Source organism: Coregonus clupeaformis, chromosome 23 (genome assembly GCF_020615455.1).
Source record: "Coregonus clupeaformis isolate EN_2021a chromosome 23, ASM2061545v1, whole genome shotgun sequence".
Lineage (NCBI taxonomy): Eukaryota > Metazoa > Chordata > Actinopteri > Salmoniformes > Salmonidae > Coregonus > Coregonus clupeaformis.
The window spans coordinates 30,619,413-30,640,019 of record NC_059214.1 but is presented as its reverse complement, the minus strand read 5'-3'; the positions used below and the strand labels follow the sequence as shown (position 1 = coordinate 30,640,019).

Below are 20,607 nucleotides of genomic sequence, written 5' to 3'. Positions count from 1 at the left end.
AAATTCACATACACATGGTAATCTCCTAAAAACAAAAGATGCCTGACCTTGGCAGCCTGGCGGATAGCCATCCCTGCCCCGCAGTCCTCCATGGCATGGAACATGTCCACCTCACTCCACTGCTTCCTCTTGACTTTCTCCATGCTGCAGTGGTAAATACATGTAGCTAAATAACTTGGCATACTATACACATTTTAGAAAGATAACTCAATCTGAATATGTATAAACATTTACATTTCAAAGCTAAGGCATTGAAAGGTGATGAAAGTTTTCACAATAACTGAAAGTGTACCCACGTTTTTTGTTTGATGTTATCTGTAATGAAAATTAGTGTCCCAATTTGTGTAATATTGATGCATACATTGTACCATTTAACTAAATACTGCCTCTATGTAGCTGTTGTAAGATGAAACATAGCCAACAGTGATAGGTGTCAAAAAGTTGATGGTTCAAAGTTCCAAATAAATTTTTGCAGATTGTGCAAAACGCCTCCGTCAGAGGACTCCAATTTTGATACGGTAAAGCTTGACAACATGCAGCTGTTTTCGTGATATGTATTATCTAACACTTACAATTTCTTTCCTTTTTGCTTACTTAGCAGTTCTATCAACATTTAGCAACTAAGATAGCAACATTAGAAAATCCGTTAGAAATATTTCAGAGGTAAAAAGTTGGATATTGAATTAGGTGTGGTCTGTCGCGCAGTCGAATTTTACAATATGCAGCGTGTTCCACAAAATGTGTACATATAACTTTTTTGAAAACTCTCAAAACCTAACTTAACTTACATAAATTGCACTGAAAATCGGTGGTCAGCTAGCTAAAAGGGTGTCGTTAGTCACAAATTTACCGTTATTTTTCAGTCCATTTAAATGGAGCTCGAGATGATTCAGTCCTCCAACCGCTAGAGAGTGTCCGAGGTCAGGGGGTGTCTGATGTTTGGGGAAAATTAGCTAGCTAGCTAAAGCATTTACTGTAAATTGAATGTACAATTTTGTAAGCTTTCCTTGCTGATATTTGCCATGCAATGCAGCTGAAGTAACGTAGCTAGCCAACTATGTTATTGCTTATTGTGTAGTGAAGGATAAAAATACCTGTATGCCTATGGATGTGTAACTAGCTATGTAGCCGATCTGTGTATGGATCCTAAAACGTTTGGTTTAAATATTAGTTCTGAACCTGTCACGGTTCAGACAGACGACAAGAGGACCACAATTGCGTCACACCAGAAAGTTTATTTAAACTTAAGGGGAAAGGGATGTAGGGAGTGAGTGAAGGCTCCAGGGGTTATCCTGTCCGATGTGCTGGGTCTGTGCCTCCCCCCAGTGGCAGCGATGCGTCCGATGACGCCGGTGGTTGGTGGTCCAGAAGTCCTGGGGGGGGGGAGGAAACACAGACACAACGGGGCGGAATGAAACCAGGCAGCAGTACAGTTCAAGGGAAATCCAAAATACGTAGTAGCAAGGCAGAAGGCTGGTCAGAGTTACCGGGATTGAAGAGTAGTCAGGAGTCGTAATGGCAGAAGCAGGTCTGGATCTCCTGAGGCAGAAGAGTATCCCAAAAACAGCCAGGTCCGGGGTCACAAAACCAGGGTGAGCCAGAAGCGCGAGCAAACAGGTTCCGGGTGTGAGCTTTGCAGACGATCTGACACCGGAGAGCTGAAAGACAGGGCCTTAAATACTGGGAGAGGTTAGTGGGTAATGCAGCGCAGCTGGCAGAGTAATTAGAGCCGAGCAGAGCAGGGACAGGTGGAGCTAGTTAGGCTGAGTAGAGAGAGGGAGGTGAGCAGAGTGGAAGATAGTGGAAACCAATTAAGGTGGTAACCCGGTGGAGTGAGAGGGCTCATGACAGAACCCCCCAAGGGACGGCCCCAGAAGTCCCAAGAGCAACACCACGCCGGGCGGGAGGAGGGGAGCCGGAGGAGGGCTAGAACTCCTCCGAACGGTCCGAGTGAACGTCCTCATCCTCGGAGGAAGCCGGAGGGCTGTGGTCAGGAGATGGGACAGGTCCCGAGACAGGATCAGGCACAGGACAGGAAGCCGAGCGGGCCGGACGGTTAGGGACCCCTCTGGGGCGGCCCCTACGGATTGCAGGTTGATCAGGATGCCGTTGGTGGAAAGCGGTGATGAGAGTCCTATCCACAATCCGACTAGCTGGCACCCAGGTCCTTTCCTCAGGTCCGTAGCCCTCCCAGTCAATGAGGTACTGGAGACCCCCTACCCCTCCGTCTGGACCGAAGCAGGCGGCGGACGGTGTAAACCAGACCACCATCGACTGAGCCGTGGAGGAGGAGGACCAGGCGCAGCAGGGACCAGCGGACTCCTGGGCACAGGCAGGGGCTGCAGCAATCCGGCTGGGGGCTGGCAGGACGACTTGTGTTGGTTGCAGATGGGGCAGGCTTGGACGAATTCCCGTACATCCTTCCTCAGAGAGGGCCACCAGAACCTCTGGGCGAGCAGGTTGTAAGTGCGGGTGGAGCCAGGGTGACAAGCTAGGCGGGAGTCATGTCCCCACTGAACGACCTGGGACCTCAGGTCTTCGGGGACAAAAAGGCGGTCAGCTGGGCAAGTGCTGGGACCTGGCTGGTTACGGAGAGCCTCCAGCACCTGTTCCTCAACAGCCCAGGTCAGAGCTGCAACGATGCAGGGACTAGGCAGAATCGACACAGGGTCCTTGGAGGGGTCAGGAGCGGAGTTAGTAGGTACTGGCCGAGGGTGTAGTGCGGCAGCAAGCAGGCAGGTTCGGTGGCAGTCCTCTCCCCACTCCCTGATCACCCCGGTCACCCAGTCGAGCTGAGGGTTGTGCCGGGCGGAGCCATGGGTAACCCAGGATGAGGGGTTGGCCTGGAGAGGGGGAGCAGGTGAAACTGGATAGTTTCTTGATGGTTTCCGGACAGACCCATCGAGACCGGGGCCGTGACATGAGTGACCGATCCGAGTAAGTGTCCGTCCAGTGCCCGGGCAGGAATAGGAGGTGTCAAACGGAGGTTCTCCAGTCCCAGTTGGCGTGCCAGCTTGATGTCCATTATGTTGGCTTCGGCGCCAGAATCCACCAGAGCAGCCAGGGTGTGAGTTGAGTCAGAGAGGCGGAGGTGAACTTGCAGCAGGGGTTTGCGGTCGGAGGACTGGATGGTCATTGAACTCAACCGGACTCCCCTATGCCCGGTGAGCTTCGGCCCTTTAAAGGGCAGGTTACCACACGATGTCCATCACCTCCACAATAGAGGCAGAGGTTTGAGGTGAAGCGTCGCTGGCGCTCTGCAGGAGTGAGAGAGGCTCGCCCAATCTCCATAGGCTCAGACTGATCAAGCTGACCTGGGTGAGTGGCAGTAGATGACAGGAGCCCAGTCGGATCTCTCCGAATGCCGGTAGTAGGTGGACCTTGGCGCCCCCTCTCACGACGACGGGTCTGTATCCCTCTGTCGATCCTGACAGTCAGTGCGATGGCTTCATCAAGAGTGGAAGGCAGTTCATGGGAGACCAACTCGTCCCTGATATAGTCAGCCAAACTATGGAAGAACGCGTCCACCAACGATGGTGTGTTCCAAGAACTTCGATCTAGCCAGGGTTGGAAGTCGATGGAATGGTCTGCGACTGTACGTCTGCCTTGTCGAATACTGAACAGTTCACGAGACGCCTCTGCGGTAGGTGAATCCAGGTCAAACACCTTCAGCATCTCCTCAGCAAACAGGTCGAAGGTTGCACATGCGGGGGTTTGACGTTCGAACTCTGCTGTTCCCCAGAGTCGAGCTCGGCCCGTCAGGTGAGTGATGGCATACCCAACTCTAGCCCCTCCGTGGCGAAGGTCCTTGGCTGCAAGGAGAACTGAAGTCGGCAGCTAGTCAGGAATGGCCGGACCTGGGTTGAATCGCCCGTTGAACCGCTCGGGGTTTCCAATCTTGGGTTCCGGAGCAAGCGGCTGCAATGACCGGGCAGGTAACTCGGGGGCAGGGCTGGTGGGCAGACTGGCTGGGGTCAGGTTGGTGAGGAGTTGAATGATCATGGCGAGTTGTTGTTGCTGCTGCTGGGACTGCTGCTGGTGCTGCTGGAACTGCTGATGCTGTTGGTGGCCGACCTGAAGCAGAGAGGGAGATGACGCCGCTCATGCGGCCTAGCTCTCTCTCAGTGTGTTCCAGGCGAGCATAGCGGTGGGTTGCTCAGGCTCTTCGGTTTCCATGTCGGGGGGAAGTGTGCGCTGAGTCCATGATGGTCAGATCGTACTGTCACGGTTCAGACAGACGACAAGAGGACCACAATTGCGTCACACCAGAAAGTTTATTTAAACTTAAGGGGAAAGGGATGTAGGGAGTGAGTGAAGGCTCCAGGGGTTATCCTGTCCGATGTGCTGGGTCTGTGCCTCCCCCAGTGGCAGCGATGCGTCCGATGACGCCCGGTGGTTGGTGGTCCAGAAGTCCTGGGGGAGGAAACACAGACACAACGGGCGGAATGAAACCAGGCAGCAGTACAGTTCAAGGGAAATCCAAAATACGTAGTAGCAAGGCAGAAGGCTGGTCAGAGTTACCGGGATTGAAGAGTAGTCAGGAGTCGTAATGGCAGAAGCAGGTCTGGATCTCCTGAGGCAGAAGAGTATCCCAAAAACAGCCAGGTCCGGGGTCACAAAACCAGGGTGAGCCAGAAGCGCGAGCAAACAGGTTCCGGGTGTGAGCTTTGCAGACGATCTGACACCGGAGAGCTGAAAGACAGGGCCTTAAATACTGGGAGAGGTTAGTGGGTAATGCAGCGCAGCTGGCAGAGTAATTAGAGCCGAGCAGAGCAGGGACAGGTGGAGCTAGTTAGGCTGAGTAGAGAGAGGGAGGTGAGCAGAGTGGAAGATAGTGGAAACCAATTAAGGTGGTAACCCGGTGGAGTGAGAGGGCTCATGACAGAACCTAGCTATGAACTTCAGCTATCATAGCCGGTTGTATCGACTTCAAAACAGTCTGAATGGCATCAATGAAGCCTATGGATTGAGTAGACTATAATACAACTTTATTGTGCCAAGGATACAAGTTGGATATACATATAGTTATTACCAAGCATGAGATCTCCACATTGTAGCCTGTACATTGACTATATTCACTGATCATGTACTCTACCTTGGCAAATAAAGGTGTAGTTCAGGTATACATGTCTGTGAGATTCTTTTTCAGTCATATCCAATACCAGGAGTGTCTATCTCCAGTCTTTGAATGATGCTGTGTCTGCATGTATGTATTACAATTATACACTTCAACAATATTTACCAATCCTGGTCCTGGGACATCAATGGCTACATGTTGTAACTATGCAATAGACTAGAAACATGATTTAACTTGTTAAAGGCTGATTTGTAATTCATATATAGAGAAACAGAATTTAAAAAACACTACACTACACTTCCTATGTGTCATGTAAATACTCTAAAACCGGTTCATCTCAATTTCTAATTTCCTTCATCTGCACTGATCAGACACAGGATAGTTGTAGTATTTCATCAAATGAGATCTAATTTCAACCTGTAGAGAATGTGAAACGCTTTATTGAAGTAAGTTAATTGTACAAGTGTTATAAATACATAATACATGCATTATAAATATCATTATAATATATTGTAAATACAAGTTCAATCTGTACTTCAATGCACATCTGGTGTGCATTATAAAAACAGAGGAAGAAAGAGGAGGTGGGGAGAGAGGTGTGAGAAAGAGGAGATGGGGAGAGAGGTGTGAGAAAGAGGAGGTGGGGAGAGAGGTGTGAGAAAGAGGAGGTGGGGAGAGAGGTGTGAGAGGGTAAAAGACAAGGGGAAAGAGGTAAGAACAGAGGAGCAGGGAAGACGGCATATGATTAATGAATTACAGTGCTACTAGATGTCATGTTCTCTCAGTTCATCACAATTACATAATAGTGTCTCTAGCGGTCTCTCCTAACCAGCCTTGGGCCCCCAGTTAGACTGAAGGTTATCCTAAGAGCGGGTGAGGTGGCGATGATGGGACTGGGGGTTGGCATCCTATCTCACATCAAAACATACCTGCAGACGAGTGACAGCTGGAGAGAGAGAGCGCGTGATTAAGCCTTATGTTTTTTTTTTTATAACACTACTACATCTCTATCTGTATTTCAATGGAAAGCATCTGGGGGGGTTCACCGACACAGCTGATATAACCTAGAGGATTTAGGGAGAAGGGGGGAGAGGGATGAAGTGAAGGAGAGGGACTGTTATTTAGAAAATAAGGTAGTTATAGAGACAGTGTTCAACAGGAATCTGTTGTGGCCTCACTTGGTGTTCACACTAAGTGGCTGCAGAGTACTTCATACTGAAAAACATGCACAGACACACAAGGACAAACAATATAGCGTAGTTATATAAATAATGAAGTGTCTTACTATTCTCCATGGTTGGTACTCTTGCCTATTCTTTGAAGGTGGAAGGAGCCAGTTATACACCTGAGCCTCCTTACTGCACAACACAATCCATCAATCAGATTGACACACAAGTGTGTATGTATGGGTTATAGGGTGTCTAATTGTTCATTTATTTTTCAATGTGGGTGACTCTTAAAAGAGCCTGTTTTGTTTTTGTACAGACATCACCCTTACCTGAACAGCACCCTCACCTGAGAAGTAGAAATCAAAGAGAGAGAAACTGGGAATTGAATAACTGCAGTTGACATCGCTAAGTAAACAGAATAATTATCTTATTGCAATGTGGATGGCTCTTAAAATAGCCTTTGGTTGTGCGTAGTGTAGTCTATGGTGTGGCCAGGGAACAGCACCCTCTTCGAAGAAGTAGGAGGTGAAGATCTCCCGCACACGGATTGCCTCCCGCGCTGCATTGTTGGCCCCCATCCTTGAAACATCCTGCAGAGCAGCAGACCTCTCCTCTGGCACACGGCAGCCAACCACATATCCCCTCCTGGTCGTTGTGTTTGTCCTCATGAAGTTATGCAAGACACAGGTAGCCTTCACATGCCTGAATTCCCCCAGGAGGCAGTCCAAGATGGCCCTGGTGCAGTGCCCTACACGGTAACTGTAGGAAATCGTTTTTAAGGAATCTCCAGTTGCAAGGTATCTGTCCATTGGAAATGTATGTACTTCTGGTGTACCAAAATGCAATAACCATGTCGGTGTGATCGAGGCGTTAGAGTTTCGATCAATGATGTGTATAAACGTGCAGCCATCTTGGCACTCTTGAATTGTACAAAATATTTTCAAAGCTATATAAATGCATTTATTAATGTCTACATTCGTTTTTGACATGTTTAATCTATTACAGATACCTTAATGCATACTTTTACATTATGTGCTCTGAACATAAAAAATAAATAAAAAAAATCAAATCAAGCTTTATTTAATACAGCACATTTCAGACATGGAATGCAACGCAATGTGCTTCACAGGGAAAATAATAAAACCAATGAAATATTTACTACACAACAAACATAAGAGGATAAAATACAAAAGAATAACAATAAAAACAAAATGACTAAAAAGCACCCTAAGGAAAAGCAAAGCTAAAAAGATTTGTTTTATGATCTATTTTAAATATGTCCACAGTTTCGGCCCCACTCAGGTTCTCTGGTAGGCTATTCCAGAGGCTGGGGGCATAATAACTAAAGGCTGCCTCTCCGTGTTTCTTGGTCCTAGGCTTTGGGATAGTTAAAAGGCCAGTGCCAGAGGACCAGAGGGACCTACTGGGTACATAACTTAAAAGCATGTCTGACATGTATTGTGGTGCACAATTGTGGATTGATTTAAAAACCAATAGATGAATTTTCAAATGAATTCTACAACTCACAGGCAGCCAGTGCAGAGACCTTAAAACCGGTGTAATGTGCGCTCTCCATCTGGTTTTGGTCAGTATCCGTGCAGCAGCATTCTGTATGTTTTGCAGTTGACCAATGGCGTTCTTGGGTAGACCAGACAGGAGAGCATTATAGTAGTCAAGCCTGCTTGTAGTAAAACATGAATGAGTCTCTCTGTATCAGCCTGAGAGAGAAACATTTTCCTTAAAGTGTTTTACTTTAGAGAGTACTAATGTTACTATCCCCATTACAATGGCCTCTCAAAGGCCAATACATAGCATCAGCATTCCAGGGTTTATACACGTAATTGGTTTCGATTGCCAAGTACCTCAACTCCATGGTGATTTCAACCACGGAGTTGAGCGCAGACTTTCGTTTTTTTAATGAGCCTCTGACTCCTTCGAGTCGCTATTAAGTCGATACTTTAAAAAATAACTTTCTTAAACCCTTACCGTGTACCTATGTTTGTCCTCTTTTTTTGCGTGCCTTTCTTTCTTTGCTGAAATCAGTACTTTTTAATAAAACGTTAATCAAATACAACCACAGACTGTTTTCTCGTTGCTGTTGCTCCAAGGTGGCAACTCAGCGTGAATGTGCATGTGCCAATTGAATCTCAACAAGGAAAAAGTTGGGGGTTGTATTTGAAAAAACGTTTTATTAAAAAGTATGGATTTCAGGAAACAAAGAAAGGCACGCAACAACAGAGGACAAAAATAGGTACACAGTAAGTTAAACATTTTTAAGGATAGATTGCATAGCGACTTGAAGGAATCGGAGGTTCATTTCAAAAACTCTAGTTTGCGCTCAACTCCGTGGATGAAATTATCATGGAGTTGAAGTACCCGGCTAGAGTTTCGATAGAGTTGACGATATGTCTCTCCATGCATGGCCAAGTTAATATATCAAGATACAAGGTCTACAATCCTTCCCTGGCCAATCATTGATTTGACAGCAGAGGAGAGCAGTATTATGGGAGATTGCCAACAAGGTTGAATAGGTGGGATGTCTGACTGACACTGCTGATACCTGAACTGTCCTTAGTGTTCTCAAAGAAGACCACTAGTCTAAATTACATTATAGCCACAGAAGTTAGGGGGTTTTCAACGTGTTTTCACCTGATCCTCCTGTTTCTGTGCTCAGTGGAGGTGACAGGAGAACAGCAGTATGGTGGCCTGGGAGGAGAGATCACCCTGACCCCCAAGGTCTCAGGACAGCCTGAGGACATCCTGTGGAAACACAATGGGAACAAGGTGGTGGAGTTTGATGGGAGTCAGAATGTGGAGTATGGCAGGTATAAAGGCAGGACCGTCCTGGACTGGGACTCTGGAGAGCTATCTATCAAAGGTCTCACTGATGCAGACAGTGGGCCCTATGAGTTAGAGGCTGCCGTCAAGGGCAAGCTGCAGTACTCACAACATGAGGTGGACGTTATTGGTAAGTGTGTAATGTTACTGTCTAGAGGCCTGCAAGTCAGGTTTGTGTGTATACAGTATGTTGATTTACAGTATCAGTACGGGCGTTTAAAAAAATAATCATTAGGCCTAGACAACGGCTGATTAAGTGATGCCAGAATTGTAAAAAAAAAAAAAAAAAGGAATTGTATACCTTGGGTACTGTAACTAATGAGTCAGGACCCACATATTCTCACCTAGCTCTTGAACTCTTGTTCCAGTGTGATATTGAAACTGCCCCCTTATCATCATTACATCTTTATTACAAATGTTCAAAGTTGCTGGACAGGTTTTCACCCACACCAAGACACACCTCTCCTCAGATCAGTTGAGCTGAAAACAGCTTCTCTCTTTGCTGTGTGTGTGTGTGTGTGTGCTCGTGTGTGCACGTGTGTAGATGATGTGGCACAGCCCAGCGTTACCTGTGTGGTCAACATCACAACCCCAGAGAAAAGCGACCGAACCCTGCTGTGCTCAGCTGACCTTCAGCCCCTCACCAAGTTCATCTGGAGGAGTCCTGGAGGGTCAGTAAGTCCAGGACCTGAACTGTTCATAGCTGGGGGGGAGAACCAGGAGTCTGTCTACACATGTGTGGTGAAAAACCCTGTTAGTGAGAAAACTGCAGAGTTCACCCTGAAGGACTGCTACGCTGGTAAGATAACACTTCTAAACTGCAGTTATAGTAATATATCGTACTCTCACTTTCATTCTCTCTCGTGTTCACAATTTGGATGTATTATTTAATGCTGCCAAGACATTTGCATGCAATGTACATGCTGTACATTTATTGCGAGTGAGAACATGGTTCAGAGAGACATGGAATGAGATTTTTGTGAATACAATGTTATAGTGAGCATGCTAAACATCTTTTTTGAATATCCAGGATATTCATATATTAGTCACTTGCATTACTATATAATTCATAGTGTTATGACTGCTTAATTAATGTGTTATTAAGTGTGAAAATGCTGCCGATCCAAGTTGTTTTAATGGTGTTTCTGTGCAGAGGAAGGCTCATCCAGTGTCCTGGCTGTGATCCTGTCCATCCTCATCCTCCTTGTCTTAGTTGCCGTTCTGGTATTATTGTGGCGCTGGAGGAAAGGCAAGAAACGTAAGACCATCCTATGTCCTATGACAAAATCAGGCCTGAAGGCCAACCTTTAGTTCCAGACTCAGGAAATATAAGGGGCATAGTTCAGTATTAAGGGAGGAAAAGCCCCTCATTCTAATGATCTGGCTAGACCAGAGTCAATCCATTTCCTCCCTACTCCCCTGGCATGTGCTGAGCTTTCAGATGATCACGGTCCCAGTGACGCCAGCTGACTTGTTACAAGGTCGTTGACCTTGGATCTGAGATTAGAGATTAGAGTAGAGAAGAGGAGAGAAAAGAGTACAACCAGCAAACACAGCAAAGTACATACATAGTCTTTCTGGTTAGACATATAAATGATACAGGATGTTTATCCACATCTCTTCCCTATGTCTAATTCTGTCCTTTATCCCTCTTGTCTTTTCCACTCTGTGGTGGATGACCAGCGGCTGAAGCTGCACTGAGAAAATCTGAAGAGGAGGCGGTGCTGATGAAAGTTACAGTACAAGGTTGTTTAGCTGTAAAAATGCTATTTTGAACTTGAGGTGTATTGCTATAGACTTCGTTTGGCCATCACATATATTTTAAGACAACACTAATACCTTACCACTTTGCTGTTTCTAAATAAAACTATTTTGTTTTAATTTAATAGGAAACCAAGATCCTGAAGATGACCATTCTGAGAACACTGGAAATACAACTTATACACAAAAAGGTTCTCCTTATATGGTGTTTATTACCTTGGGCATAAGGAACTTTGAATACATATGGTAATAATGGGAATGAATGTTTTTGTGTGTACAGGACATGTGAAGGAGGTGATAGAGCTGTTTAACAAGCAGGATGCAGATGCAAACAGTAAACAGCACACCGCACCAACTGGAAGGATTTTGTCTCCAACAAAAAGTGGGGGTCACATCCCATTGGACAGACAGAATGACAGGCTCTCAGACAAACAGACAGGTGATTTTTTTCTCCCATGGCAGATAGCTTAAACAAAATAGTCAATATTGAGACTGACAATGACATAAGTCATGTTATCATTAAGACAAATGTGTCTATATAATAGTGTTTGTGTAGTCATGTATCAACCCATTTTCTCAATCTGTGTTTCAGAGACAGAGCCAGTACAGGACAAACCCACCCCGGCCCAACCAGACCTAGTCACACCAGACCCCACCCTGGCCCAACCAGACCCAGTCACACCAGACCCCACTCTGGCCCAACCAGACCCAGTCACACCAGTGCCCACTCTGGCCCAACCAGACCCAGTCACACCAGTGCCCACTCTGGCCCAACCAGACCCAGTCACACCAGACCCCACCCCGGCCCAACCAGACCTAATCACACTAGACCCCACCCTGGCCCAACCAGACACAACAGTTACCATTCTGGGCCAACCAGACCCAGGCACATCAGAGTCTACCCTAGCCCAACCAGACCCAAGCATACCAGAACCCAAAGAAGCCCAGCTAGGTCCGGACACACCAGAACCCAACCAGGAAACAGGAGTGTCGGAGACAAAGCCAGTCCAGGACAGGCCTGGGAACAAGGACAGCACTCCACTCTTGAACAACTCAGACGCCATGTTCCTCCTCAGCACAGACACACATGTTGCTCTGGACCACAATGGTGGGAAATCAAACATCCATGAGCCTCAAGCTGCACTGAGAAAATCTGAAGAGGAGGCGGTGCTGATGAAAGTTACAGTACAAGCCCAACCAGACCCAAGCATACCAGAACCCAAAGAAGCCCAGCTAGGTCCGGACACACCAGAACCCAACCAGGAAACAGGAGTGTCAGAGACAAAGCCAGTCCAGGACAGGCCTGGGAACAAGAACAGCACTCCACTCTTGAATAACTCAGACGCCATGTTCCTCCTCAGCACAGACACACATGTTGCTCTGGACCACAATGGTGGGAAATCAAACATCCATGAGCCTCAAGCTGCACTGAGAAAATCTGAAGAGGAGGCAGTGCTGATGAAAGTTACAGTACAAGGTTGTTTAGCTGTAAAAATGCTATTTTGAACTTGAGGTGTATTGCTATAGACTTCGTTTGGCCATCACATATATTTTAAGACAACACTAATACCTTAACACTTTGCTGTTTCTAAATAAAACTATTTCGTTTTAATTTAATAGGAAACCAAGATCCTGAAGATGACCATTCTGAGAACACTGGAAATACAACTTCTACACAAAAAGGTTCTCCTTATATGGTGTGCATTACCTTGGGCATAAGGAACTTTGAATACATATGGTAATAATGGGGATGAATGTTTTTGTGTGTACAGGACATGTGAAGGAGGTGATAGAGCTGTTTAACAAGCAGGATGCAGATGCAAACAGGAAACAGCACACCGCACCAACTGGAAGGATTTTGTCTCCAACAAAAAGTGGGGGTCACATCCCTCTGGACAGACAGACAGGTGATCTCCCATGGCAGATAGCTTAAACAAAATAGTCAATATTGAGACTGACAAACATAATAAGTCATGTTATCATTAAGACAAATGTGTCTATATAATAGTGTTTGTGTAGTCATGTATCAACCCATTTTCTCATTCTGCGTTTCAGACACAGAGCCAGTACAGGACAAGCCCACCCCGGCCCAATCAGACCTAGTCACACCAGACCCCACCCTGGCCCAACCAGACCCAGTCACACCAGTGCCCACCCCGGCCCAACCAGACCTAATCACACCAGACCCCACCCTGGCCCAACCAGACCCAGTCACACCAGTGCCCACCCCGGCCCAACCAGACCCAGTCACACCTGTGGCCACCCTGGCCCAGCCAGACTTAATCACACCAGACCCCACCCTGGCTCAACCAGACCTAGTCACACCAGAACCCGCCCTGGCCCAACCAGACTTAGTCACAACAGAGCCTGTGCCAGCCCAACCGGGTCCAATCACAACAGAGACAGCTCCAGGCCAAACAGACCCAAGAACAAGAGAGACAGCTCCAGGCAAAACAGACCCAAGAACAAGAGAGACGGCTCCAGGCAAAACAGACCCAAGAACAAGAGAGACGGCTCCAGGCAAAACAGACCCAAGAACAAGAGAGATGGCTCCAGGCAAAACAGACCCAAGAACAAGAGAGACGGCTCCAGGCAAAACAGACCCAAGAACAAGAAAGACGGCTCCAGGCCAAACAGACCCAAGAACAAGAGAGACGGCTCCAGGCAAACCAGACCCAAGAACAAGAAAGACCGTTCCAGGCAAAACAGACCCAAGAACAAGAGAGACGGCTCGAGGCCAAACAGACTCAGCAGACACAACAGAGACAGCTCCAGGCAAAACAGAACCAATAACAAGAGAGACGGCTCCAGGCAAAACAGACCCAATAACAAGAGAGACGGCTCCACGCAAAACAGACTCAAGAACAAGAGAGATGGCTCCAGGCAAAACAGACCCAAGAACAAGAAAGACGGCTCCAGGCCAAACAGACACAGCAGACACGACAGAGACAGCTCCAGGCAAAACAGACCCAATAACAAGAGAGACGGCTCCAGGCCAAACAGACCCAAGAACAAGAAAGACAGCTCCAGGAAAAACAGACCCAATAACAAGAGAGATGGCTCCAGGCAAAACAGACCCAAGAACATAAGAGACGGCTCCAGGCAAAACAGACCCAATAACAAGAGGGACGGCTCCAAGGCAAACAGACCCAAGAACAAAAGAGACGGCTCCAGGCAAAATAGACCCAAGAACAAGAAAGACGGCTCCAGGCAAAACAGACCCATGAACAAGAGGGACGGCTCCAGGCAAAACAGACCCAAGAACAAGAGAGATGGCTCCAGGCAAAACAGACCCAAGAACAAGAGAGACAGCTCCAGTCCAAACAGACTCAGTACACACAACATAGACAGCTCCAGGCAAAACAGACCCAATAACAAGAGAGACGGCTCCAGGCCAAACAGACCCAATAACAAGAGAGACGGCTCCAGGCAAAACAGACCCAAGAACAAGAGAGACGGCTCCAGGCCAAACAGACTCAGCAGACACGACAGAGACAGCTCCAGGCAAAACAGACCCACTAACAAGAGAGACAGCTCCAGGTCAAACAGACTCAGCAGGCACAACAGATCCCGCCACGGCCCAAAAAGACCCAGGCACAACAAGACCTGAAGAAGTTAATCTAGGCACAAACACACCAACACCCAAAGGGGCTCCACTAAATGCAGAAACAGAAAAACAGGGTAGACAGGTGGATGCAAAGAACAAGGTGGACGTTGGGAAGGATGGAAAGACAAACCACAACCAAAGGGATTGGAAAGAGGGAAAGCAGAAGGTGGAACTGGAAAAAAAAAAAAGAATAAGGGAGAGGAGCTGGGGGCAATTGTTGGAGAGATGGACAAACAGATAGAAGAAAAAGATAAAGATGTGGGAAAAGACCTCAGACAGAAGCAAGGTGGAGAAGATACAGAGCTGGATAGAGAGAATAGAGGAGAGGGGGAATGATGCAAACCCAAAGATAAAGAACGAAGGAGAAAGGACAGTACACAGCAGACCACAAAGACAAGAACCAGACAAATCAACACACAGGAGGACAACCAGGATACCCAGTCAGGGGAACCAGCCAGGGGAGTAGAGACAGAATAATGATGTGGAAGAATAAGGGAAAGGGCAAAGAGGAAGTAATAAAGAGACTGAGAGGAGAAAGATGAGAAGAGAAAAGAGAACAGAGATGGAAAAATGACCACAATAGAGGTATTGGTGCAAACACAGAGGATGAGAGGGGAAATGAAGGAGAGATGGAGGAGGAAGGGGAAGAGGAGAAGGAACCAGACACAGAGAAAGAAGGAGATGATACCAACCAGACATCCACCCAGAGTGATGAGGAGATGGATGAGACACCCACCCCAGACCCCAATGAGCAGCACATTACCCAGACTACACTACAGGGGCAGTCCAGTGACTCCACAGGAGCCCTAGAGAACCAAGAAGAGATGGAACATGAGACACCCACCCCAGAACCCAAGGCAGCACATTACCCAGACTACACTACAGGGGCAGTCCAGTGACTCCACAGGAGCCCTAGAGAACCAAGAAGAGATGGAACATGAGACACCCACCCCAGACCCCAATGAGCAGCACATTACCCAGACTACACTACAGGGGCAGTCCAGTGACTCCACAGGAGCCCTAGAGAACCAAGAAGAGATGGAACATGAGACACCCACCCCAGAACCCAATGAGCAGCACATTACCCAGACTTCACTACAGAGGCTGTCCAGTGACTCACAAGAATCCCTAATGGAAACAACCCAGTAGAATTCTGGGACAGCTGTATGACTTTAAATGCACTGTTTTTGAGATGACACTAGTTTGGATAACAGGTCTCCGCGTTATTTTCTAGTGGAGTTAGAAGTGCTGTCCTCATACTGTTAGAAGAAAGACCGTAGTGAAGAAAATGCTGGATGCTACATATTTATTGATTGACTTTCACTGTGAAAATAAAAGGGAATAAAGTGCTCAGTGTAATAGAAGCATTGGAATTACTTGATTTGGTTTCATAATTTGCAAACTGCATTTTATTCTCTAGTTATGTTTCAGTTCTATGCACCAGTGGTAGCTAGCATAATACATAATATACTACAAGTTAATAAACTACTGATTGCTGTCAGAATAAAAGACTGAAGTGACAAATAAGTATTTTCTAAAAGTTTACAATCAGCATTTTCCTCAAGTTACGTTTCAGTGATACGTACCTGTGGTAGCTAACATAATACATGATTTACTACAAGTTAATACACTATTTGTTATTTTAGCTCAATTTAAAGATATGTTTTAATTAACCTTAACATACTGTCATTGCTAAAGCACTTACTTAGGCTACTAATATGCCATTTTGATGGGTTGTCAGAGGTTCTCAATGATCACTTTAAATATATAAATGTTTAAAAAATTATGTGAAAATGTGACTGTAACCAGACCAGAACAAGCGGCGAACACACTAAATGTATTCGGTAAAGTGTTATGAAATGTAATGTCATATAATATTTTAAACTGTATAACTGTCTTAATGTTACTGGACCCCATGAAGAGTAGCTACTGCCTTGGCAGCAGCTAATGGGGATCCTTAATAAAAACAACAACAACAAAATACTCTGCAGGTTGATGTTTGTCATGAGTCTTGTCCTGGAGGCAGAACTGAGTGCTTTCCGCTAGATGGGCCAGCTGCAGTCACGTTGGCTATATTGTAAAAACAAGCGGGTGTCTCTCCGCATCATGTGGGACTAAACAGCCCCCCCAGAGTAATGAAGATGGGGCAGAACTGGGAACTTTAAATCAAGTGAACCTTCACATGCCCTTTCCTTCATAATATCATATTTTTACAAGTCATATTATGTGAAACGCATCACAAGAAGTATCTGAATTTGACTGGAATTCCTACACAGCTAAACAATTTAGGCCTATTGGACTATATTCTATACTGTATAAAACAAAAACTGGTATGGTCAATATTGCATGACCAAATCAACTCAATAACTAATAACAGCGAAGATAACCTTTGGTTATGGAGAAGATATTTCACAGTGGCAGGTCTGTAATGAAATAGGGAGACAGGCAAATGCTAGAAACAGTGGAAAGGTTGGAAGCAGGGATTGAACCCTGTTCTCAGGTGGAAAGTTGAATGCAACACGTGCCGGGGAGCATTACCAGTACACCAAGGCTCTGCACAGGAAATATGAATGGTTGATGGCAGTGGATAACCAAATCATAGGTTGCGGTCTCCTTGTCCATAGACACGGTAAGGACACAAACATTTTATATTTTGTAATTTAGGTGAATTATCTCTTTAAAATAGCTCTGGAAGAAAATCCTGCTTGCTCTCCAGGAGGGTTGGTCACCCGATCTATGTTTCCCAAGTGCTGGGTGTTTGAAAAATCTAATAAATATTCATGTTCAGGTGGTTTATGCCTACTAATTGAAGACCCTTGACATCATCTCTACTTAGACAAAATATGATGTGTTTATGAGTTGCTTAGCGTGTGCACAATACTAAAATGACAAAAAGTATATTTGATTCCTGGAGTATTAAATATGCTTATTTGTATGACTTATTCAAAACTGTCCTTAAATGGCTGCAAAAATACATTGCCTCATATAATTCATTTTCAAAGACACAAGTAGGCATATAAGATTTAAAATATGTGATTACACTGGCAAAATTTGGAGGAAGTAGAATAATAAAAATAAGTGGGGAACAACAGTGGTCCTCTGTAGCTCAATTGGTAGAGCATGGCGCTTGTAACGCCGGGGTAGTGGGTTCGATCCCCGGGACCACCCATACGTGAAAATGTATGCACACATGACTGTAAGTCGCTTTGGATAAAAGCGTCTGCTTAATGTCATATTATTATTATATTATAACGATTAGTTACCGGAGTGTAACTCCAGTTCTATGAGTGGAGCGGAGCCCCATGGGGGAGCTCTGCTCCTATTGGTTTACCCACTGCCCTAAGGCAGCATCAGCCTGAGACAAAATTATGCACACACCTGCAGCCAATAGGAGTACAGGTGTCCCTATAAGAGGGGATGCCTCCCCTCAATCAGCCTCCCGAGATATTTATCTTCAGCGAGACGAGAGAGGGTCGGCAGGGCCTTAAGACCAATGGGGCTCCGCTCCACTCATAGAACTGGAGTTACACTCCGGTAACTAATCGTTCTATATCGTGGAGCTCCGCCCCATAGGGGAGCTCTGCTCCTATTGGTTTAAGGCGGAGCGTAGCGCTCCAAAATGTACTCCCTGCCGAGCCCAACACTTCCCATCAAAATGAAAAGGTCAGGCCTAGCAATGGCTGCAACCAATTCCCGCAGTACTGTTACCACTGTCACCCTACAAGTGTCACAATATACTGCGTCATCGGTTAAAAACCCGCCCCACCTAGTCCAATGGCAATACCAATGACTAGTGGGCAGATCACCAGAATACAGGCCATACTAATCTGTACTAGCAGATAGATGGTACCTCAATATCCTGTTACAATACTACCGACCACTAATGGAATGACACAAAGTGTCACTCTACATTGTGTACACGGTAGGCCGCCTCACTCAATCAATGGAACCCCAGAGATTAGTGGGCAGATCCCAGAACATGATTCATACTAATCTGAACAAGCAGATAGATGACGTCACATTCCGTCAAATTGTCATGACCGGTCTAATAGTATCGTAACCAAGTTACTACTATTATCCCCCATCATTCCGCCTCACTCCAGTGAATCACTGGTGGGCAGATCAATACATGCCCTCTACTGTACTGAACCTGTCAGTCAGGAGTCATGCAAACAATATGTCCTTCTATCAGAAGCGGACCTGATAGAGACCCTGTCTCCACAGTCCTGCATTCCTCTCCTCCTAGCTCAAAGTCTCCCTTCAGCCACGCTGAGTACAGACTGAGCCAAAGAGTTAGAAGACATATCCAAGAGATAGAAACGGATAAATGGAGACGGTGTTGACCATGACGCCGCTCTACATATATCCTCTACCCCTGTTCCTCTGAAAAGGGCAGTAGAAGCTGCTACTCCACGAGTGGAGTGAGCTCTGATACCCTGAGGCAATTGTCGCCCCGCTGCCTCATAAGCTGTCTCAATGCCCTCACAGAGCCAATGAGACAGACGCTGTTTCGAAAGTGGTCTACCTAGTGCAGCAGCACCATGACACACAAACAGCTGAGGCGATGACCTAATCGCTGCTGTGCGCTCGACGTAACACGCCAAGGCGCGTACTGGGCACAGGCGATGGAGCCTTTCCTCACTCCTCTCTCTATGAGGAGGATGAGAAAAAGCCCACAGCTCCACGGTCTGTGATCTATATGAACTCCTAATAACCTTCGGCACAAATGCCGGGTTAGGACGTAACACCGCTCTGCTCAGATCGCCATTAATGGCCAGGCAGTCGGGTCTCATCGAAAGAGCACACAAATCACTAACACGCTTAGCCGTAGTCAAAGCGAGCAACAGTGCTGTCTTCAAAGACAGCATCTTGAGGGGTATTTGATTCAATGGCTAGAACGGCGACTTACATAGCGCTTCGAGTACCAAAGCCAAATCCCACTGAGGAAGCGTGGCTCTAGGTGTTGGCCTATGCCGCCGCGTTCCTAATAGGAAATGTTTCACTAGAGGGTGGCTAAAGACATTGTCTCTGCCAAACCCCTCGTGACAAGCTGAAATCGCCGCTGCAAACACCTTAATGGTGGCGGGCGATCTCTGCTTGTCAAACATAAGCTGTAGGAAAGAGAGAATACTCTCAACCTGACAGCTCATGGGGTCTACACCTTGTGTGACACACCATTGTGAAAACACGTTCCATCTACTGGCATACATCTTAGAAGTGGAACTGGCACGTGAACCCTGTATGGTCCTGATCACCGCATCAGATAACCCACGGCGCTCTAGCCTGTCCCTCTCAGCAGCCAGGCCTTCAGTGGTTGGCCAATTATGGGCAACTGCCCTATCGTGCCCCCCGCCTGAGACAACGCGTCCCGTCGATGTAGAATTGGCCAAGGTGGCGCAATCAACATCTGACTCATCTCCGCAAACCAAGGAGCCCCTGGGCGATCGGGGGCTACCAGTATCACTGACAGCCCTCCTGACCTCACCCAGGCTAACAGTGGGAGAATGCAGGACAGCGGAGGGAATGCATACAGAAGAACTCTCGGCCGCGGGTGGTGCGCAAAGGCGTCTCTTCCTAGTGGCGGTTCTTCCTGTTCCCTCAGAGAGAACCATAGGGGACATTGCGCGTTCACACGTGACGCGAATAGATCCACCTCGGCTCTCCCGAACTGTTCCCAAATTTGTAGAACAATGTCCGGATGCAGACACCACTCGTCGTCTCGAGGACCCCCTCTTGACATGAGGTCTGCTCCTATGTTCAAGTAGCCCGGAATGTGTGCTGCTCTCAATGAGCGAAGGTGCTCGTGAGCCCACAGCCACAATTCCTCTGCCGCCCGATGGAGAGCAGGAGACCTGACTCCTCCCTGGCGATTTATGTGGGCTACTGTGGTCCGGTTGTCTGACCAGACCAGCACATCGCGACCCTGAAGGGTAGACGCGAAGTGGGTCAAAACCAGTCGAACCGTTTCCAACTCCAAGAGGTTGATGTGGCCACTCGAAAGAGGCCACACACCTCCTATCGCTTGGGTCTGACATGTCACTCCCCATTCCGTCAGAGACGCATCTGTGAACACTGGGATGTAAGAGGACACTCTGCCTATCGGGACTCCGTGCGTGAGAACGCGCGGGTTTCTCCAATAGTTCAGATCTGCACTG

The 20,607-nt window shown here is 46.9% G+C and overlaps 1 protein-coding gene across 1 annotated transcript in view; it reads left to right on the top strand.

Moving 5' to 3' along the window:
• LOC121536860 (sialidase) overlaps nucleotides 1–15,304 on the top strand; it is a 55,535-nt gene extending 40,231 nt beyond the window's left edge. Inside the window, exons 2-11 of the mRNA XM_041844464.2 lie at nucleotides 8,921–9,214; nucleotides 9,629–9,883; nucleotides 10,238–10,342; nucleotides 10,768–10,830; nucleotides 10,974–11,036; nucleotides 11,126–11,284; nucleotides 11,438–12,322; nucleotides 12,466–12,528; nucleotides 12,618–12,752; nucleotides 12,901–15,304. Coding sequence (XP_041700398.1) covers nucleotides 8,921–9,214; nucleotides 9,629–9,883; nucleotides 10,238–10,342; nucleotides 10,768–10,830; nucleotides 10,974–11,036; nucleotides 11,126–11,284; nucleotides 11,438–12,322; nucleotides 12,466–12,528; nucleotides 12,618–12,752; nucleotides 12,901–13,934 — 3,056 coding nt within the window. The 3' untranslated portion in view covers nucleotides 13,935–15,304. The remainder of the gene's footprint in view (nucleotides 1–8,920; nucleotides 9,215–9,628; nucleotides 9,884–10,237; nucleotides 10,343–10,767; nucleotides 10,831–10,973; nucleotides 11,037–11,125; nucleotides 11,285–11,437; nucleotides 12,323–12,465; nucleotides 12,529–12,617; nucleotides 12,753–12,900) is intronic.
• The last annotated feature ends 5,303 nt before the right edge of the window (nucleotides 15,305–20,607 follow it).